The 23061-nt window shown below is 45.3% G+C and overlaps 2 protein-coding genes across 7 annotated transcripts in view; both read right to left on the reverse strand.

Moving 5' to 3' along the window:
* The window catches only part of LOC109879170 (homeobox-containing protein 1), a 33103-nt gene extending 15077 nt beyond the window's left edge, over positions 1 to 18026 (reverse strand). Inside the window, exons 1-9 of one of the 4 annotated variants that reach the window (XR_004211846.1) lie at positions 17693 to 18026; positions 15795 to 16412; positions 15307 to 15392; positions 12118 to 12228; positions 11086 to 11239; positions 10790 to 10872; positions 8072 to 8167; positions 6475 to 6650; positions 2889 to 3075 (exon numbers count right to left, since the gene is read on the reverse strand). Coding sequence is in view for 2 of the 4 variants with exons in the window: in XM_020471358.2 (XP_020326947.2) it covers positions 2941 to 3075; positions 6475 to 6653; positions 8072 to 8167; positions 10790 to 10872; positions 11086 to 11239; positions 12118 to 12228; positions 15307 to 15392; positions 15795 to 16412; positions 17693 to 17733 (1503 nt within the window). In the remaining 2 variants the exon portion in view is untranslated. Of the gene's footprint in view, positions 1 to 679; positions 3076 to 6474; positions 6654 to 8071; positions 8168 to 10789; positions 10873 to 11085; positions 11240 to 12117; positions 12229 to 15306; positions 15393 to 15794; positions 16413 to 17692 lie in introns of those variants that run through there. The other 3 variants (XR_004211845.1, XM_031836778.1, XM_020471358.2) reach the window with 3 other exon arrangements.
* A 1352-nt stretch (positions 18027 to 19378) lies between these two features.
* LOC109879165 (kinesin-like protein KIF13B) overlaps positions 19379 to 23061 on the reverse strand; it is a 66440-nt gene continuing 62757 nt past the window's right edge. For all 3 annotated transcript variants that reach the window (XM_031836782.1, XM_031836779.1, XM_031836780.1), the window contains exon 41: positions 19379 to 22421. In XM_031836782.1, coding sequence (XP_031692642.1) covers positions 22165 to 22421 — 257 coding nt within the window. In that variant the 3' untranslated portion in view covers positions 19379 to 22164. The remainder of the gene's footprint in view (positions 22422 to 23061) is intronic.

Here is a 23061-nt window from a genome sequence, read left to right on the forward strand (position 1 = left end):
GAGGTCGAAGGAATTGTCCGTAGAGCTCAGAGACAGGATTGTGTCGAGGCACAGATCTGGGGAAGGTACTGAAATATTTCTGCAGCATTGAGGGTCCCCAAGAACACAGTGGCCTCCATCATTCTTAAATGAAAGAAGTTTGGAACCACCAAGACTCTTCCTAGAGCTGGCCGCATGGCCAAACTGAGCAATCGGGGAAGAAGGGCCTTGATAAGGGAGGTGGACAAAGAACCCGATGGTCAGTCTGACAGAGCTCTAGAGTTCCTCTGTGAAGATGGGAGAACCTTCCAGAAGGACATCTCTGCAGCACCCCACCAAATCAGGCCTTTATGGTCGAGTGGCCAGACTGAAGCCACTCCTCAGTAAAAGGCACTTGACAGTCCAGCTGGAGTTTGCCAAAAGGAACCTAAAGACTCTCAGACCATGAGAAACAAGATTCTCTGGTCTGATGAAACCAAGATTGAAGTCTTCAGCCTGAATGCCAAGTGTCACGTCTGGAGAAAACCTGGCACCGTCCTTACGGTGAAGCATGGTGGTGGCAGCAGCAGCAACAACCCTAAGCACACAGCCAAGACAATGCAGGAGTGGCTTCAGGACAAGTCTCTGAATGTCTTGAGAGGATCTGAGAGAAGAATGGAAGAAAGTCCAAATACAGGTGTGCCAAGCTTGTAGCATCAGACCCAAGAAGTCTTGAGGCTGTGATCGCTACCAAAGGTGCTTCATCAAAGTACTGAGTAAAGGGTCTGAATACTGAATACGTAAATGTGAGTTTATTTGTAATACATTTGCAAAAAAACGTTAATAAAAATATATTTTTTACTTTGTCATTACAGGATATTGTGTGTAGATTGATGAGGGGAATGAAAACAATTTCATCCATTTTAGAAAAAGTCTAATGTAACAAAATGTGGACAATGAATGAATGGATCTGAATGAACTGTATATACACCGTCTACCAGGGGAGTCTCAGTCAACGGGGGGGGGGGGGGGGTTGAGTGTCTGCTGATATTCACTCCCCCCCCTTAAAGCAGGGCTGTCACATAGAAACGCTAATAGAGCTACATTTACACAGTTCCTTGACTGTGTCCAGCTCACTATTAAATCACTGAAATTACAGCTGGACAGTCAGGGAGTATCACAAATTCCAAAAACGATGGTTAGAGGACTATCTTTTTGCGAATTTTGACAGCGAGGAAATCTACTTCCAGAGACAGTAGTTTAGAAAGTGGTGCTCATCCATTTCATATGATATGTTACGTCCTTCGATGAGGGCGAGTTACCCAAAAGCTTTGTACTGTCTGTCGATGCCGAGACCATCATTCACACGTTGCCGTCAAAGGACGCGATCTTAGTGCTACCGAACTTCCAGGAAACTCACCCGCCGTGAGTTAATGTACTTTTGATCAAACTACCATTCCAGTATTTTACTTGCTATATTGTATTTACTTTGCCATCATGGCCTTTTTTGCCTTTACCTCCCTTCTCACCTCATTTGCTCACATTGTATATAGACTTGTTTATACTGCATTATTGACTGTATGTTTGTTTTTACTCCATGTGTAACTCTGTGTCGTTTTATCTGTCGAACTGCTTTGCTTTATCTTGGCCAGGTCGCAATTGTAAATGAGAACTTGTTCTCAACTTGCCTACCTGGTTAAATAAAGGTAAAATAAATAAATAAATAAAAATGTAACCCTTAAAAATGATTAGATTCACCATCTATGTAACACAGCTCTCAGGTTCGTTTGAAATTATATTATGTTTAAAAAAAAAATCAATGGGTGTATATCATTATTTAAGTCAGAAAATAAATGGACCAAATCACAGATTGTCCCTTTAATATCCACTGGCCTACAAGGCTAAACTGATCAGAAGTTAGCTGTGTCTCTCATTTGGCCTTGGGGGGGTGGGGAGTGGGGGGGGGTACTGCTGGCTTTCAGATCACTTTCTGACACATGCACTTAACCGTCCGCTGCAGAAAATGGACTTCTGTATTTCTGGTGGCCATTCCATTTAGAAAGAGCACAACGAACATGGGACAATTCATAATGTCAATGGTTTACCAACCAAACGTTAAGATTCCAGTAGGAATGAAAGCTGTAGACTGCAGGATACATTGAACAGTCGGGAACAGTCTAGTCCAATCAGAACAGTCCAATCCACAGATGAGTAGTCAACTGACTGTTCTTTGGCAGGGTGATAAACTACATCCCTCCCTCTCTTCCAGCAGTGTTAGTAAGAGGCCACTGATGCGCTACCAATGCATTGCACAAGGAAATGGGTTCAGGGCAGCACACGATGAGACAGTATGAGAACCATAGAAATGGTATCACTTCTATTCTAGAACAGACTTCTATTCTATGTCTCTAATGAGAACAGATACCATATATACAGTACAGCAGGATTGAGGTATGTGGGTTTGGGCTCAGAGAGGAGGAGTGGGAAGACGGTTTGACCAGGGCCCCAGGGCCAGTGGCACCATATCGGGGTGGAGGTCCAGAGAAAAACAGCCATTTATTATCCTCCACTCAACTTTTTCACTCCGATGAGGGACAAGACAGGGTACAGTTCACTGGGACCGTGGAGGAGCTGAGAACAAGGGGAAGGAGGGTACAGTTCACTGGGACCGTGGAGGGGCTGAGAACAAGGGGAAGGAGGGTACAGTTCACTGGGGCCGTGGAGGGGCTGAGAACAAGGGGAAGGAGGGTAGAGTTCACTGGGACCGTGGAGGAGCTGAGAACAAGGGGAAGGAGGGTAGAGTTCACTGGGACTGTGAAGGAGGGTGGCTGGAGTTTGATAGCTTCATTTGGTTATCTTCACATTCCTTGAACCACAAACACTCTCTCACGCGCACACACACCCACCCCCTATCCTCTCTTGGCTATTACCGTTCCCTCTCCACTCCTTCCTCCCAGTTACTGTCCAGTAGTAACCACCTCTTCAGTCATCGTCCGGGACCTCTGTCTTGATGTTGCTGGGCACCCCTCCGGTCCGGGACAGAGCCAGGATGGTATGGTTGACTGCAGCCATCTCCACAGCCAGAGAGATGGGGTCCTGGTGGTCAGTACCATCGTCCTGGAAGAAAGGGGGGGGGGAGAGAGAGAGAGAGAGAGAAACATAGAAAGTAACACGTTTATATATAATCTAATTTTAGTTAGGAGGTCTGAGAGGGACTGGTTTCTTCATCCCTCCCCCCTCCTGCTGGTTTTCATAGCGCTCCCACTGGCTTCTTGTCTGACTCGTGCAAGAACTGTGGCCCCCAAAACCCGACCGCAGGCTCACAATGTTATTTTACATGTACGTTACTCGACTCTCTTAGCAGCCCCAGTCCGAGCAATTTTGCCAACCGGAGCAAATTCAAAATTTGTCCAATTTTCTTTATGCCAGAGATTGACGTGGTATTATCAACCAATACGTTATATGTACACTACATGACCAAAAGTATGTGGACACCTGCTCTTCGAAAATCTCAGAAAAATCATGGGCATTAATATGGAGTTGGTCCCACCCTTTGCAGCTATAACAGCCTCCACTCTTCTGGGAAGGCTTTCCACTAGATGTTGGAACATTGCTGCTATAACAGCCGCCACTCTTCTAGGAAGGCTTTCCACTAGATGTTGGAACATTGCTGTGGGGACTTGCTTCCATTCAGCCACAAGAGCATTAGTGAGGTCGGGCACCGATGTTGGCTCACAGTCGGCGCTCCAATTTATCCCAAAGATGTTAGATGGAGTTGAGGTCAAGTTCTTCCACACCGATTGACACACCATTTCTGAATGGACCTCGCTTTGTACACGGGCGCGTTGTTATACCGGAAAGGATCAAACCCTTTGTACACGGGCGCGTTGTTATACCGGAAAGGATCAAACCCTTTGTACACGGGCGCGTTGTTATACCGGAAAGGATCAAACCCAAACTGTTGCCACAAAGATGGAAGCTTTTCCACTGCTCCAGAGTCCAATGGTGGCGAGTTTTACGCCACGCCAGCTGACGCTATGCATCGTGGGTACTTGGCCATGGAAACCCCATTTAGCTCCCGACTACAGTTCCGCTTCCAGAAGTTTCCAGAGGTCGTTTAAAAACAGATTTTTTTTTGTGATACGCACTTCGCATTCACGTTCTATGAGCTTGTGTGGTCTACCACTTCTCGGCTGAGCCGTTGTTGCTCCTAGATGTTTCCACTTCACAATAACAGCACTTACAGTTGACCGGGGGGCGGCTCTAGCATAGCAGACATGTGACGAACCGACTTGTTGGAAAGGTGGCATCCTATGACGGTGCCACGTTGAAAGTCACGGAGCTCTTCAGTAAGGCCATTCTACTGACAACGTTTGTCTACGGAGATGTCTGTGTGCTTGATTTTATACGGGTGTGGCTGAAATAGCCGAATCAACTCATTTGAAGGTGTCCACATACTTTACTATACACGTACTTTTGTATTTACAGTGTAGTTTGAAAGAGAGCAGAGTTGAGGACAATAGGAACGTGGACACTTGACTTGAGCTACGCTTTGAACAACTTTTAAGAGCAGGACGATTTGCTGGCAGAGTAAAATGCATGTTATCAGTATTTATTTCCTGTCAATGTCGGAGTCTAAACTATAGTCATACATTTTCATGGAAAGACCAACACAACGTGCTTCTCTGCCCAAAACATACCAGGTATTATTCAAACCTAGACTTGTTCCTCATTTTGTTATGTTACAGCCTCATTCTAAAATGGATTACATAGTTCTCTCCTCATCAATCTACACACAACACCCCATAATGACAAAGCACATTTTTTTTAATATATAAAACAAAGTACTGAGTAAAGGGTCTGAATACTTGTTATTTTATTTATAAATATATATATAAAACTAACAAGTATTCAGACTTACATTTAATATATATTTTTTAAACTCTTGATGAAGTACAGCGTTACCATAATGCTGTCTAATCTACAGTAATGTGGATCTGATGACCGAAACGAATCAATAATAAAATAGTAATTGAATAATATTACAGAAAACTAAATATTTGAGCATAAAAACTAAAATTTCTATGATACATGATAAATTACGGTAATCAGAACGGATTCAAATATACAGTGACTATACAAAACATTAGGAACACCTGCTCCATGACCGACTAACCAGGTGAAACTCAATATTAGAAAAAAGGTGTTTTTTTAATGTGTGATATACTCCGTGTAATCAAAACGTTATTTTATGATGTAATAACTTGTGTATCTTACGGTGTTACGGTAAAAACTAAATTTTGGAAAATGTGCAGAAATAAATTCAAATCTGAACAGGTAAGAAGATTACATTTAAAACAGACAATAATAATTAGATGGTGTTTTTATCTACTACAAAAAAAAAAATGCATTTTAAAAAATGAACCAAGAGTAATACCAAGATTGTGAGAATCACCCACGCCATTTTGGTCCGTTTCCAACAGTTTGAAAAGCATGTTAGCCTGTCCACTTTGTTCACATGTTGAAATCAAGAGGCCTACCTTATGTCTCAGAATTAGTTGTCAATTCATATTATAAATTGTGGTTTATGCATATTGCACATTTATAAAACACAAACTAAACAGTATTAACAGTCTTTGGCTAGAATACCGCTACATCGTACCATAATGCTGAGGACGACAAACCGAGCATTTATTTTCCACAATCAATGTTCATTGATACTCTGGGTTTTAGTTGTGTCCGTTCTGTACACAACTTGAGGAGTTGAGACATAAAAAATGGGTATCACAGTAAAATAACATCTCTGTCTCTTCGTTGTTGTGAGTGGAATGTGGAGGGGCTGTGTGTGTGTGTGTATAAACCGAAAGCAAGAGGTTCCACTCTTCGCCAAAATCGGTGCGTTTCTATGGCTTATTATGGACCTAAGCTTGGTCGCCTGTTTTCCCGACTTTGGGGACGACTCCCCCCATTGTTTAGGGCAGAGACATGGGCATCTCGTCATTATATACAGATCTCTGGTGTGAATTGGAAGGTGTTCACAGCACAGAGGAGCGAAGAACACCAGACCAATAAGACAGAATATGCGGACATAAACCATTTAAAAAACAATTACAAAAATGTAGTTGATTTCTGCAATACGATATTCCAAATCCCTGAGCAAAAATACACTCAAATTAATTTGAAATCGCCCAGCCCTAAGAGGTAGGCTAGTGAACATGAACCAACCTGTGACCAGGACCTCCGCTTTTAATTCACAAGATGACAACTACACACACAAAACAATAAATGTTTTTAAATCAGCAAGACTAAACAAATATTTTCATCCCGAAGTTGTCTGCCTGACTGCCCACTCCCAACCGTAGCATGAAAAATGCCAACCTCGCCACAATGATATCCGTCAGGGCCTGTGGGTCCGCCAGACATCTCACAAGAATGCAGCTCTCTCTCGTCAGAATCAAATTTTTTGTCAGAAACGTACTAAATAAAATACTGTTTGATTTGGTTCTGGCTTCATACCTGTGTGGGTGAAGTGGGCTCCAGCCTGTAGAAGCCAAAGGGCCTGGCCATGGGTCTCTTGTCGAAGTAGGGCAGGTCACAGGCCTGTTCTGTGTAGTCGCCTCCATCGATGTCGTCACTGTTGGAATGTCCTCCAGGACTCTGGACGTCTATCCAATGGCTCTCCAGGATCGTGGCTTCTTGAGAAAAAAAACAGAGGGCCGGTTATTATGACACAAAAACATTCCATCCCCTCGGAATAGGTCAACGGGTGAGGAGGACAAAGACAAAAGGAGCATCCTGTTTCTGCATAGATCTCCGTTATTTAGTGACGAGGCATTGGAACAGGCTTTACGTTCCGGCGTAAACCGCCTTCGTCAGAGCCTTATGACCTAGTCTGACCTAGTCGACTCCCCACAACTTCCTAAGTGTTAGTGTCTGTGACCTCCAGCCAGGTGAAAGGTCATGACATCCAGTGGATGGTAATATCACTACATGAACATTCTCATCACAGTTGGAATCTAGAATTCTCCAGGGAATGCCATAGCTGTATACACAGGAAAAATCTGTCAATTAAACTCATTTTATAATGCCCTTTTTTTTACATCAGCAGTTGACAGACACCCTAAACAGCAAGCAATGCAGAGGCATAAACACAGGTAGCAGGAAAAACTTCCTAGATGGAAGAAACCTAGAGAGGAACCAGGCACTGAGGGGTGACCAGTCCTCTTCTGGCTGTACAGGGTAGAACAGAGAAACCAGGCACTGAGGGGTGGACCAGTCCTCTTCTGGCTGTACAGGGTAGACCAGAGAAACCAGGCACTGAGGGGTGGACCAGTCCTCTTCTGGCTGTACAGGGTAGACCAGAGAAACCAGGCACCGAGGACTGGCCAGTCCTCTACTGGCTGTACAGGGTAGACCAGAGAAACCAGGCTCTGAGGACTGGCCAGTCCTCTTCTGGCTGTACAGGGTAGACCAGAGAAACCAGGCACCAAGGACTGGCCAGTCCTCTTCTGGCTGTACAGGGTAGACCAGAGAAACCAGGCACCAAGGACTGGCCAGTCCTCTACTGGCTGTACAGGGTAGACCAGAGAAACCAGGCTCTGAGGGGTGACCAGTCCTCTACTGGCTGTACAGGGTAGACCAGAGAAACCAGGCTCTGAGGACTGGCCAGTTCTCTACTGGCTGTACAGGATAGACAGATTTCTACGGGGGAGAAAGGGGGTCGTAGGACTAACCATCTAAATACTGAGAGACATGCAGCCAGACTAATAGAAGAAATGGCAGTGAAACAAATTGATGTCCTGCTGAAATCCTTCATTATATAAACAGACCCAGCGTCGCCCAGCCCACGTAACCAACGGCGACAGAGAAACCCAGCCCACGTAACCAACGACGACAGAGAAACCCAGCCCACGTAACCAACGACAACAGAGAGAAACGCAGCCCACGTAACCAACGACGACAGAGAGAAACGCAGCCCACGTAACCAACGACGACAGAGAAGCCCAGCCCACGTAACCAACAACGACAGAGAAGCCCAGCCCACGTAACCAACGACGACAGAGAAACCCAGCCCACGTAAGCAACAACGACAGAGAAACCCAGCCCACGTTACCAATATTAGCTCGTCTCTTGATCTCCTTGCGTCGGTTGGCAAACCAGTTGTAGACTTTAAGAGAGCTGACTCTCTCCAGGTCCGATAACTTCTTCCCTGAAATAAAATAACATTCAGGAGATTAGATCATTCCAGATTATTCCAAACAGTAAATTATATTCCAAAGGGCAAAGTACACTGAAAAAATAAATGCAACATGTTAAGTGTTGGTCTCATGTTTCATGAGCTGAAGTTAAAAAAAATCCCAGAAATGTTCCATATGCACAAAAACCTTATTTCTCTGAAATGTTGCGCACTCATTTGTTTACATCCCTGTTAGTGAGAATTTCTCTTTTGCCAAGAAAAACCTTCCACTTGACAGGTGTGACATATCAAGAAGCTTGTATGTCAGGTGTATGGCGTGGTGCTGACTGATGTCAACGTTGTGGTGGAGGTGGGCTTATGGTCAGGCATAAGTTACGGACAAAGAGCACAATTGCATTTCATCGATTGCAATTTGAATGCACAGAGATACCCGTGACGAGATCCTGAGGCCCATCGTCGTGCCATTCATCCACCTACATCACCTCAGGTTTCAGCATGTTAATTCACAGCCCCATGTCTCAAGGATCTCCACACACTTCCTGGAAGCTGAAAATGTACCAGTTCTTCCACGGCCTGCATACTCACGAGACATGTTACCCATTGAGCATGTTTGGGATGCTCTGGATCAACATGTACGACAGCGTGTTCCAGTTCCCACCAATATCCAGCAACTTCACACAGTCATTGAAGAAGAGGAGTGGAACAACATTCCACAGGTGACAATCAACATCCTGATCTACTTTAAGGAGATGTGGAGTGCTGCGTGAAGCAAATGGTCACACCAGATACTGACTGGTTCTCTGATCCATAGCCCTACTTTTTATCTGTATCCGTGGCCAACGGTATCCGTGGCCAACGGTATCCGTGACCAACAGATGCATATCTGTATTCCCAGTCATGTGAAATCCATAGATTAAGGCCTAATGGATTTATTTCCATTGACTGATTTCCTCATATGAACTGTAACTCAGTCAAATGTACATTTTACAGACTCACAACCACCTAGACTACAGTCCCAGGTAGCTGGGCGGGACAACCACTAGACTACAGTCCCAGGTAGCTGGGCGGGACAACCACTAGACTACAGTCCCAGGTAGCTGGGCGGGACAACCACTAGACTACAGTCCCAGGTAGCTGGGCGGGACAACCACTAGACTACAGTCCCAGGTAGCTGGGCGGGACAACCACTAGACTACAGTCGCAGGTAGCTGGGCGTGACAACCACTAGACTACAGTCCCAGGTAGCTGGGCGGGACAACCACTAGACTACAGTCGCAGGTAGCTGGGCGGGACAACCACTAGACTACAGTCCCAGGTAGCTGGGCGGGACAACCACTAGACTACAGTCCCAGGTAGCTGGGCGGGACAACCACTAGACTACAGTCCCAGGTAGCTGGGCGGGACAACCACTAGACTACAGTCGCAGGTAGCTGGGCGGGACAACCACTAGACTACAGTCGCAGGTAGCTGGGCGGGACAACCACTAGACTACAGTCGCAGGTAGCTGGGCGGGACAACCACTAGACTACAGTCGCAGGTAGCTGGGCGGGACAACCACTAGACTACAGTCGCAGGTAGCTGGGCGGGACAACCACTAGACTACAGTCGCAGGTAGCTGGGCGGGACAACCACTAGACTACAGTCGCAGGTAGCTGGGCGGGACAACCACTAGACTACAGTCGCAGGTAGCTGGGCGGGACAACCACTAGACTACAGTCGCAGGTAGCTGGGCGGGACAACCACTAGACTACAGTCGCAGGTAGCTGGGCGGGACAACCACTAGACTACAGTCGCAGGTAGCTGGGCGGGACAACCACTAGACTACAGTCGCAGGTAGCTGGGCGGGACAACCACTAGACTACAGTCGCAGGTAGCTGGGCGGGACAACCACTAGACTACAGTCGCAGGTAGCTGGGCGGGACAACCACTAGACTACAGTCGCAGGTAGCTGGGCGGGACAACCACTAGACTATAGTCGCAGGTAGCTGGGCAGGACAACCACTAGACTACAGTCGCAGGTAGCTGGGCAGGACAACCACTAGACTAGTCGCAGGTAGCTGGGCAGGACAACCACTAGACTACAGTCGCAGGTAGCTTGGCAGGACAACCACTAGACTACAGTCACAGGTAGCTGGGCAGGACAACCACTAGATTACAGTCACAGGTAGCTGGGCAGGACAACCACTAGACTACAGTCGCAGGTAGCTGGGCAGGACAACCACTAGACTAGTCGCAGGTAGCTGGGCAGGACAACCACTAGACTACAGTCGCAGGTAGCTTGGCAGGACAACCACTAGACTACAGTCACAGGTAGCTGGGCAGGACAACCACTAGATTACAGTCACAGGTAGCTGGGCAGGACAACCACTACACTACAGTCACAGGCAGCTGGGCAGGACAACCACAGGTAGCTGGGCAGGACAACCACTACACTACAGTCACAGGAAACTGGTAGCTGGGCAGGACAACCACTACAGTCACAGGTAGCTGGGCAGGACAACCACTACACTACAGTCACAGGAAGCTGGTAGCTGGGCAGGACAACCACTACACTCACAGTAAGTAGTTAAGCATCTATCAGCTAAATCAGGTCTAGTAACAAAGGCCAGAACAACAGTAAGGTGGACAGAATACCTGGTTTCTGGATGACAGCGTTGCAGGCGTTAGAGATCTCCTCTCTCTTAGCTTCGTCAGGGTACTGGTTGTCATTGAAGTAGCTGAGGAGAAGAGGTGGCCATCTCAAAACACAGATATAGCCGGTGTTCCCGAATATCACCCTATTCTCTACGTAGGGCACTACTTTAGAGCAGAGCCCACTCCTCCCTATCCCCTCAGTCATCTATGCGCTCTCTCCCTCGCCTCATCACAGCCAGACATTATTTACGCCGGGTAAAGATGCTCTCCTCTCACCCCCTCTGCTCGCTCCTCACCTCTCCATCACAGCCAGACATTCTTTCCTCCAGGTAAAACGACTTCCTCTGCGTAGCCGGAAGAGTCCTGGGGCGGTACTTATATGGGGTGTGGTCTGTCTCCACTCCATTTCCTCCATAGCCATGGGGGCGGGGCGCATGTTTAGAGTGGCACCTGGAGGAGCCAATAGCGGGAAAGCATTAACTCTCAACGCGTCTCGTTTTTCACTAGACACCAAATGAAACCAAAGAGGTACTATCTGAACTTCCGTCCAAATAGAAACAATTGTTTTTGTCCCCAATGCAGAATGTTTTAAAACCTTTTGCTCAAATGAATAGGACCCAGCATCAGAGCGGTATTACTGAGACTGTCATTAAGCATCAGAGTGGTATTACTGAGACTGTCAGAGCATCAGAGTGGTATTACTGAGACTGTCAGAGCATCAGAGCGGTATTACTGAGACTGTCAGAGCATCAGAGCGGTATTACTGAGACTGTCAGAGCATCAGAGCGGTATTACTGAGACTGTCAGAGCATCAGAGCGGTATTACTGAGTGTCAGAGCATCAGAGCGGTATTACTGAGACTGTCAGAGCGGTATTACTGAGACTGTCATTAAGTGATACCTGCAGTATTAAGGACTGTGTGGGGACTAGATTGGGTTGGGTAGAGGTGGCCAGTCTTTGATTAATAAGGTGTTGGGTAGAGGTGGCCAGTCTTTGATTAGTAAGGTGTTGGGTAGAGGTGGCCAGTCTTTGATTAGTAAGGTGTTGGGTAGAGGTGTCCAGTCTTTGATTAATAAGGTGTTGGGTAGAGGTGGCCAGTCTTTGATTAGTAAGGTGTTGGGTAGAGGTGGCCAGTCTTTGATTAGTAAGGTGTTGGGTAAAGGTGGCCAATCATTCCATAATAACTGTGAAGTTAATGCTGAATAATTTGGTAGAGTTCCACAGAAGAACATGATTTAGCAGAGGACAAGGATGGTACACAGAGACAGACAGACACACAGACAGACAGAGAGACACACAGACAGACAGACAGACAGACAGACGGGTACCTGGGGAGGTCTTTTCTAGCTGGTACCAGTGGTAGAAAGCTCTCTTCTTCTGTTCACTGAGGTCAGAGCCGTGTTGAAGCAACCAATGAGAGATCCTGCTCTGACTGATTCCTGGAACACACACACACACACGGTTAGAGAGGTAGCAGTCCTACCAACCAATAATAATGTACCTGCCAGTGAGACTCTACACATAGCCAGGAGAAGTCATCAATGAAGCTAATGTGGCATCACTGCAGCTAATGTAGCCCCATCACTGCAGCTAATGTAGCCCCATCACTGCAGCTAATGTAGCCCCATCACTGCAGCTAATGTAGCCCCATCACTGCAGCTAATGTAGCCCCATCACTGCAGCTAATGTAGCCCCATCACTGCAGCTAATGTAGAAGTTAAAGCTGTGTACACTTCCAAATACGGTGCCAAATCATTTGAAGAATGCAACAAAGATCTGGGCAAATTTGAGGCTTTTTGAGCCTAACAACGAGCCATCCTCAACAAGGTTGGAAAGTGACAGTGAAGATGAGGCCTCTGAGTCTGATGTTCAAGAGGTGGACATTGAGGAGGTCCAGCCTGAAACCTGAGAGGAAGACGACCGAAGCTTTAGTTTCTAGACTATCATTTTACAGATGTATGTTGATAATGTTTTTGGGAGATGCAATGGATCATTGGGGATCATTCAATATTCCCTTTCTTTTGCTGTTCAGTGAAATCATCCCATGTGAAGAGTCAACTCAATTAAAGTTCAATTCTTAACTAAATAATTTATTTAAATGTTTTCTATTGGAAAGATTTAATAATTTGCAATTATATCTACTTATGATAAGGTAAAAGGTTTATGTTCAATTCAATTCAAGGGCTTTATTGGCATGGGAAACATGTGTTAACATTGCCAAAGCAAGTGAGGTAGATAATATATAAAGTGAATATATAAAGTGAAATAAACAATAAAAATGAACAGTAAACATTACATACAGAAGTTTCAAAACAATAAAGACATTACAAATGTCATATTATATATATATACAGTGTTTTAACAATGTACAAATGGTTAAAGGACACAAGATAAAATAAATAAGCATAAATATGGGTTGTATTTACAATGGTGTTTGTTCTTCACTGGTTGCCCTTTTCTCGTGGCAACAGGTCACAAATCTTGCTGCTGTGATGGCACACTGGAATTTCACCCAGTAGATATGGGAGTTTTTCAAAATTGGATTGGTTTTCGAATTCTGCTCTGTATACATTATTTGGTGTTCTACGTTGTACACGGAGGATATTTTTGCAGAATTCTGCGTGCAGAGTCTCAATTTGGTGTTTGTCCCATTTTGTGAAGTCTTGGTTGGTGAGCGGACCCCAGACCTCACAACCATAAAGGGCAATGGGCTCTATGACTGATTCAAGTATTTTTAGCCAAATTCGAATTGGTATGTTGAAATTTATGTTCCTTTTGATGTTCCATAGAAGGCCCTTCTTGCCTTGTCTCTCAGATCGTTCACAGCTTTGATGTGTCTGTCTCCATATGATATGGTAAATATCCAACGCAAAAAAACATCTACATTTAAATGGTATTCATTTTTCTGTTAATTTCCACGGGACATTTCCACCTCTGAATACTCCCCAAAATGTGCAACCCTAGCAATCACTACTGTAGCCACATCACTACTGTAGCCACATCACTACTGTGCTCAATTAGATTCAGGTCTGGGGAACGGGGGGCCAATCCATCGCATCAATGCCTTCCTCTTGCAGGAACTGCTGACACACTCCAGCCACATGAGGTCTAGCATTGTCTTGCATTTGGAGGAACCCAGGGCCAACCGCACCAGCATATGGTCTCACAAGGGGTCTGAGGATCTCATTTCAGTACCTAATGGCAGTCAGGCTACCTCTGGCGAGCACATGGAGGGCTGTGCGGCCCCCCAAAGAAATGCCACCCCACACCTTGACTGACCCACCGCCAAACTGGTCATGCTGGAGGATGTTGCAGGCAGCAGAACGTTCTCCATGGCGTCTCCAGACTCTGTCACGTCTGTCACATGTGCTCAGTGTGAACCTGCTTTCATCTGTGAAGAGCACAGGGCACCAGTGGCGAATTTGCCAATCTTGGTGTTCTCTGGCAAATGCCAAACGTCCTGCACGGTGTTGGGCTGTAAGCACAACCCCTACCTGTGGATGTCGGGCCCTCATACCACCCTCATGGAGTCTGTTTCTGACCATTTGAGCAGACACATGCACATTTGTGGCCTGCTGGAGGTCATTTTGCAGGGCTCTGGCAGTGCTCCTCCTGCTCCTCCTTGCACAAAGGCGGAGGTAGCGGTCCTGCTGCTGGGTTGTTGCCCTCCTACGGCCTCCTCCACATCTCCTGATGTACTGGCCTGTCTCCTGGTAGCGCCTCCATGCTCTGGACACTACACTGACAGACACAGCAAACCTTGCCACAGCTCGCATTGATGTGCCATCCTGGATGAGTTGCACTACCTGAGCCACTTGTGTGGGTTGTAGACTCCGTCTCATGCTACCACTAGAGTGAAAGCACCGCCAGCATTCAAAAGTAACCAAAACATCAGCCAGGAAGCATAGGAACTGAGAAGTGGTCTGTGGTCACCACCTGCAGAACCACTCCTTTATTGGGGGTGTCTTGCTAATTGCCTATAATTTCCACCTGTTGTCTATTCCATTTGCACAACAGCATGTGAAATGTATTGTCAATCAGTGTTGCTTCCTAAGTGGACAGTTTGTTTTCACAGAAGTGTGATGACTTGGAGTTACATTGTGTTGTTTAAGTGTTCCCTTTATTTTTTTGAGCAGTGTATACACTGAGATCATGTCAGTGCCTTTGTTACTGACCTGTGACCTTGGCCACCACAGTGCCTTTGTTACTGACCTGGGCCACCACAGTGCCTTTGTTACTGACCTGTGACCTGGGCCACCACAGTGCCTTTGTTACTGACCTGTGACCTGGGCCACCACAGTGCCTTTGTTACTGACCTGTGACACCACAGTGCCTTTGTTACTGACCTGGGCCACCACAGTGCCTTTGTTACTGACCTGTGACCTGGGCCACCACAGTGCCTTTGTTACTGACCTGTGACCTGGGCCACCACAGTGCCTTTGTTACTGACCTGTGACACCACAGTGCCTTTGTTACTGACCTGTGACCTGGGCCACCACAGTGCCTTTGTTACTGACCTGTGACCTGGGCCACCACAGCCTGAGAGATTCTCCTGTTCCCCAGGAACGACTTGATCTCCTCCTTCACGATGCTGCCGTCTCTCCTGTGTACGCACATACACGACAGTGCATAAATAGGTTAACCAGTGTCATTGTTATATAGAATATATGCCATTTAAACAAAGCATTTTAAAGTCCAAAGCGACTAAATATATATACATTATAAATGTGTAAATGCTTTTTTTTGGTCTGACTACAGTCCTGATGGTGGTAGACTGGTGTATAAAATGACATATGGAATAGGATCCCTGTTAGCCTGGGTACCATTCTGATAATCTATCATTCCACTCCTTGTACTCCATGTCAAATCCTTGCCACTCCTATGTTTGTCATGACACAGAGTATAAGGCGTGACAAGTTACCACAAAACAGGTTCTGGATTTCAGGCTAGATCTCTGTAGGCTGGTGTGTGACATTGACCCCACCATGACCCCATCATCACTGACCTCATGAGTTCCTCCACCTTGTCATCGATTTCCAGCTCCTCCTCAGTTGCCTCGAACCCGAACACCCTGGCGGCCGCTGCACTGTTCACCGGGTACCGCGGCGGCGAGAGCTTCCCATTGGGCGTCGCCACCAGGCTGTCCCGCCCACCGTTCTGCGCCATGGTGACCAGTGACACTGGGGAGTGGCGGACGGCGGAGGGCAGTGGGGAGGTGTCGTAGCTGTTGCTAGGCGACGGGGACAGCCCCCCGCGCGGTGAGAGGTACTGTGTCTGTGCGACGGTAGAGTTGGTGCAGGAAGAGGCCAGGGTGGTGTTGTTAACCTCGCTGCTCCCACTGGTGGAATTATTATTATTATTATCATCAACAGTAATATTGGACGAGGAGGTGGTGGCTGCAGTGTTGTTGGAGGTGGTGCAATTAGGGTTTGACACAGAGCTGCTTGCTTCTCCCCCGTAGGAGGTGCGATGTCCAAACTTGGCCCCGTGCTCGCGGTCCAGCCGATCCAGGGTGTCCAGGGCATGGAGGATCTCCTGCTTGGTCATGCCCGTACGCCGCAGCCTCTGGAGCAGGTCGATCTGCTCGATGGTGAAGCGAGGCTCGTCTGTGTAATGAGACATCCTGGAGAAGAGGGGTGAGAAGGAAAAAAAAAACAGTGAGAGGAGAAGGGGAGAAAAGGCGTGAGGGGGAGGGACAGCAGAAACACACGGAGTCACCTTGAAAGCATTAGCTGATCCTATCTCAATAATTTCGCTGTGTTTAAGAGCAATAACAAATGAACAAATGGTTTTCCCACAGGCCAAGCATCTCTCTGTACAGTGTTCCATACACATTTCAGGGTAGAAGAGATCAATAGAATCAACCAGGGTGCAGCACATTTTCTATCTTGTGAGGCAACATGACTAGATCTTTATCAGTAGACAAGTTCAAAAGATGCACGTAGCGACAGTTCTCTCTGCATGGTGTTTTGGCATACAGATGTTACGATATACTGGTACTAATGCACGGACTGGTTTGAGTTTTTAACTTTACCTTCTATAAAACGATATTTGAATGTTCAAAAGTGATAAAGCTGTGTGTAACGTCCATTTGTACCTAGCACTCAGTCACTCAAGGATACCATTGTTGTTGCTGGAGCAAGACATTTGCGTTCAGTCAATGCTGCACATGCAACAAAGACAGCGAGGCTGTTTTCACTTAGCTTAACATAAATCGACTTACGGTCTATAACGACACTATTTGTTTGTGTTTACTGACATCTGCAAACAGCTGGGTGCGTATACTGCATCATGGGAAATAAAAGTTCTCATTCGAATATTTATGTGGGTTTAAAGCTGCACATCTGCGGAAAGCCCAGATTCAATCCCCAAATAATTCCTGTCATAAAAGTTCGTTTACATTACAGTTATTAGGCAATACAATTAGTTACTTCGCTGGCAATTATGGCAAACAAAGAGAATTGGTACCAAAACTGTTACTGCTACTGGAGCTAGTTAGTGAACGTCGTTATGCCAGTCTGTTTTTACTTGGTAGGTCAGTCTATCTGAAGGACTAGTTAGCCAACTTTCGCTAGCTCTGTTTTCAGATACAGTAACCGTTTCTGTACCAACTCTAACTAGCTACCTAACTACTACTGCTTGTTTGGTTATTGGCTAACTCGCTAGCAAACTCAAAATACTAAGTTAGCTGACTGACTTTTACCCATGCACTTAGCTAGCTAAAAATCGCCAAACGACAACTGTTTCAGTTACATTTAAGTGTGTGCTTAGTTATTTTCCCAGATGGTAATATAGCTAACTGCTAAACCACCGATGAAAATAATTTAGCTATAGGCTAGCTAGTTTTACGTTAGCTAATTTTTGACGGGCTAACGTTAGCTAGCTAAATATATCACATCTTACCTTGGCTCTCTATCTCGATGTGCCTGTGTACATTTGACCATTTAAAATCGCATACCACCACTGAACAGTGTGTGTGGGGAGGGGAAATGCCACTTATTAACCGTAGCAACAACACATCGACCGCCTGGTTGTAGCAGGAGTGCTAACGCTAGATTTCAATTACAAGCTTATTGTCACAGAGTTTATAAACCCACAAGGGGGGATGAAACATCGCGAGATTTCCGGGAGCGCTTCCGGGAATGTCAAAAAGACGCGTCTGGCTTTCAGAAGCCAATAAGAAACGTGAACAATTATTCCTTAGTTGTTCATTTTCTGGAAACAAAAAAGTTACCACCTAGATTCAAGACAATGTCTTAGGTTGTTGAACACGTTAATCCAACCTCGTGAAATTGACAAATCTTCCTAGAGAATTATTTTATGTCAATGGAGTGCCTTTGATTTGACAGCTTGCACATGCGCAGTTCGGTGCGCGAGACCGTTCACTTTGTGAGGTTAGTTTTTATAGTTTTAACAAGTTTTGTTAACAAGGTAAATCATTAAGAACCAATTGTTATTTACAAAGACGGCCTAGTCGACGGACTGCATTGTTCAGGGGTAGAACGATAGATTGTCTACCTTGTCAGCTCGGGGATTCGATCCGGCAACCTTTAGGTGACTGTCCCAATGCTCCTAACCACTAGGCTACCTGCCGCCCTTAAAAGTATGATCGGACATTTCTATTGTAGAAGCAGTTTTAGGTTATCTTTATAATGACTGCACTGTTTTTGGTACTGTTTTGGAGTTGCAAGCACGGGTAACTGCATTTGTGGGAACCGGAGTGGTGCAGCGGTCTAAGACACTCCCTGGTTCGAATCCAGGCTGCATCACATCCGGCCATGATTAGGAGTCCCATAGGGCGGCGCACAAATGGCCCAACATCGTCCGGGGTAGACCGTCAACTGTAAATAAGAATATGTTCTTCACTGACTTGTCTAGTTAAATAAAGGTAAAAAAACCCGGAGTGACTGAAAGTGGGCGTGTCAGAAGTGGGCGGATCAACTGCTTTACACCAGCGCTCTGTAATTGGTTAGCCAGCTTTGATTGAGCATGTTTCTTAACGTTATTGGTCAGTTCTCTGCATGCAGATGTTGGCCGAATTGATATTCCTTACAGTCATCTCTGCCGACCAGGACCACACACTGTAAATGTTAAAGCCACGCAAAACGGTATCGTGTCGCAACAAATATACCAAGTAAAGTGATTCTCTTTCCACACGCATTATTCCGCTGATCCTCCCACTTATGTTGACACGCAACAGGTATGCGTTTAGCAGAGAGGAAGAGGCTAAACTCCGCGGAAAAATCTGTCTCCTTCCAGCAGATGGCGTTTTTCCGTTGTTTGGTCAACAAGTAAAGAGTTTTTGTATGGAGAGCAATGAGTGTCGAATTTCGGAGATTTATTTGATCGAATATAAATTTCATAATGCTTAAGTTATGCGTGTACTGATATAACTAGGTCATGTGACATCCCGGCAATTTGGAGAAAAAACACTTTATATAGAAGTTGTGCAGTGACCCACAACTAACCGACAAAACAAGCCATATTGACAGAAAAACGGGATTTAAGCATTAGTTCCTATTCATATAGAAGTGTAAAGTTACACAATACAAAATCCCATTAGTCTACAAAAAGTCAAAACAATTCTAACTTGGTACAGATGTATCCACAGTGAAGTTTATTGTAACACCATATTGATATAAAACAAAATCATGTAGATTTGTCTCTTCCTCTATAGTACATCTTTTTAATTGTCAGTCTTAAAACATTCATAGTCAGATCAGATTGAATAGCACAAGTATAAAAACATTTTCAAACATATAATTTAAAAAAACAAGCCCGGTGTCCAATGTCTAAACCATTGCAGAGCTCTTCATCCATTGACTTCATTCTGATTCTCCCAGGTCTGCATTCTTCCCCTCCCAATATTATCCCCAAATCACACTTTTACCAAACAGATACACAGAATGATAAAACCTAGCAGAGTTTCAGTAGTATTATTACAAAATGGACAGAGTACAAACTTGTTCAGAAGTTCAAATATACAGTATATTTCCCCTTAGAAAAAAAACAGAATCTCATAACAAAAAAAAGGGCCATACTGTTCTACTGTGGTAATGTCAGTACACATATTCCCCACTGGGTGGTGCACTACTTGTTAGTTAGAGCAACCCATTGGGCATCACATCACGTATTTGGGGTTGATCCCTATACTCCAATACAATGATACCCACTAAAGCCTTGTTCACACTAGCAGTTTGAAGTGACTCAAATCCACTTTTTTTAATTTTTAAAAGGCATATCCGATTTTAATCTGTTTTTTTCTTTCCTGCAGTCGGAACGCCTAAAAAGCATGGAATCAGATATTTCGAGGTGAATTGAAATCAGATACAAAATCGAATTCCTGCCAATGACTTATGTCTGAACAGTCAAATCTAATTTATTTTCCTTCAAGTGGTTTTTAAGACTTATGTGGCACATCTTGTTGCTTGCTACTCTGTTGACAGTTTCAACAAAAACTTGTGGTAGCTAAGTAGCTTGTTAAATTGTTTACAAACAAATGACTATGTGCCAACAAACTAAACAGCTACCTAGGTTGACCGCTGTGGCCAGACAAAAACGACTCGTTTTGAGAAGGTGGATCATCTTATCCTTTGAGGCTTTGTAAGTGTTCTCACACAATGATGATTTTGAGCAAAACAACTGGGAGACTTCCATAGCAGGCATTGTTGTCAGTCAACTTAGCTTGCTGCACAACAGCTTTCTGAGTGAGAGGAAACACGAGCACCACCACCAATCAGCCTACAGCAACGCACGCACGCTTGACATTACCTTGACAACCAGAGCAGCCATGTCAGCCAATCACAACAGTCTGAAAACACACATCCGATTCGAGACATGTGTATAGCACGACGGGTGTGTGCACTGAGATCGAGGGACGAGCGTAGCAGGGACGTAACACAATGCAGTCAGTATTGATTTGAGCATTAAGAGCTGCAGTGTGAACAAAGCTTCCGAAAGCACATGTCATGACATTACTTAACCACATTCGTTATTTTAATGAGAACCTGAGAGACCCTATACGACTTTGTAAGGCAAAGAGAAAAACCTAACAGAAATAACATAATGTAAGCCTGGATACATGGACTTGCATATTGATGCAGCATCATAAACTGGGCCTCTCCTCTTATCTGTCCATCGGTGGCTAGACTTTTAAAAATGAGCAAGATGTGCATCTCTTATCTCTTGAAATGTCCCTGTGGTTTTCAGCTGCACCTCTACCGAACAGGGTTGGGATCAATTCCAGTTTAATTCCGGAAGGACACCGAAATTCTAATTCGGAATTTCAGTGTCCTTTCTGAATTGACTGAATTTAACCCGACCCTGGTACCTTTGTACAGGAGTAGTGAGACAGAACTTCTGCACTGAACAAAAATATAAAATCAACATGTAAAGTGTCGGTCCCATGTTTCATAAGTTGAAATAAAAAGAACCCAGTCTCTGAAATTTTGTGCAAATTTGTTTACATTCCTGCTAGTGAGTATTTATCCTTTCCTAAGATAATCCATCCACCTGACAGGTGTGGAATATCAAGAAGCTGATTAAACAGCATGTACATTACAGAGGTGCACCTTGTGCTGGGGACAATAAAAGGCCACTCTAAAATGTGCAGTTTCGTCACACAACACAATGCCACAGATGTCTCACGTTGAAGGAGCGTGCAATTGGCATGCTGACTGCAGGAAGGTCCACCAGAGCTGTTGCCAGATAATTGAGTGTTAATTTCTCTACCATAAGCCGTCTCCAACGCCATTTCAGAGAATTTGGCAGTACGTCCAACCGGCCTCACAACCACAGACCACGTGTAACCACGCCAGCCCAGGACTTCCACCCGTTTAACGTCCCATCCGAAAGAAGGCACCCTACACAGAGCAGTGTCCAATCACTGCCCTCTTGTATTGGGATTTTTTTTAGACCAGAGGAAAGAGTGCCTCCTACTGGCCCCCCAATACCACTTGCAGTAGCATCTGGTCTCCCATCCAGGGACTGACCAGGACTTCACAGGTCAGCCAGCAGTGGGGTGCAAGGTGTTACGCTGCTGGTTGACTGGTTTTCTGATCCACACCACTACTTATTTTGAAACTGTTTTTAAGGTATCTGACCATCAGATGCATAACTGTATTCCCAGTCATGTGAAATCCATAGATTAAGAACCTAATGAATTCACTTCAATTGACTGATTTCATTATAAGAAGTGTAAACATCTTTGAAATTGTTGTGTTTAAATTTTTTGTTCAGTGTATGTAGATCTCTCTTCTCCCTATGGTTCAACCCTTCAGGGTTGGGCTCAATACCATTTCAAATCAGTTCATTTCTCTCATAGAGAAGCATTGAGAAAAAATGGAATTTGACCCCAACCCCGCTACCCTCTCCTCTTAGCTGTTCCAGGACTTGCGGTTCTGTCCCTTGCGACTGGCCCCAGTCCCCTCTCCCTTGGCCAGGGCAGTGAGGGCAGCCAGGTTAGGGCTGGACCCTGATAGGTTAGCACTGCGACGCTTCTGCTGCTGTCGCCGCTTCTGCTTAGCCCCGCCCCCGACTCCTCCACGGCTCACCCTATCAGGACGCACCAACACACCGTAACCAGGGTTACAGTGGAAGTAGTGCTTTCCACCCACGGACCCGTCGTTTTTCCCTAGAGAGAGATTGATAGTGAGAGAGAGGAGAGAGAGAGAGATTGATAGTGTGAGAGAGATTAATAGTGTGAGAGAGAGAGAGAGAGATTGATAGTGAGAGAGAGAGATTGATAGTGAGAGAGAGAGATTGATAGTGAGAGAGAGAGAGATTGATAGTGAGAGAGAGAGAGAGATTGATTATGAGAGAGAGAGAGAGAGATTGATAGTGAGAGAGAGAGAGAGATTGATAGTGAGAGAGAGAGAGAGATTGATAGTGAGAGAGAGAGAGAGATTGATAGTGAGAGAGAGAGAGATTGATAGTGAGAGAGAGAGAGATTGATAGTGAGAGAGAGAGAGAGATAGTGAGAGAGAGAGAGAGATAGTGAGAGAGAGAGAGAGAGAGATAGTGAGAGAGAGATTGATAGTGAGAGAGAGATTGATAGTGAGAGGGAGATTGATAGTGAGAGGGAGATTGATAGTGAGAGAGAGATTGATAGTGAGAGAGAGAGAGGGAGGGATTGATAGTGAGAGAGAGATTGATAGTGAGAGAACTGGTGGGGCACAGTCACCATAAAATACTGGCACACTAACATAATATAGACAATAACCTGTCATTCCAAATTAAACAGCAGAATCTTCCAAATTAGTGAGGCTATTTCT

This window comes from Oncorhynchus kisutch, linkage group LG12 (assembly GCF_002021735.2).
Source record: "Oncorhynchus kisutch isolate 150728-3 linkage group LG12, Okis_V2, whole genome shotgun sequence".
In the NCBI taxonomy this organism is placed as follows: Eukaryota; Metazoa; Chordata; class Actinopteri; order Salmoniformes; family Salmonidae; genus Oncorhynchus; species Oncorhynchus kisutch.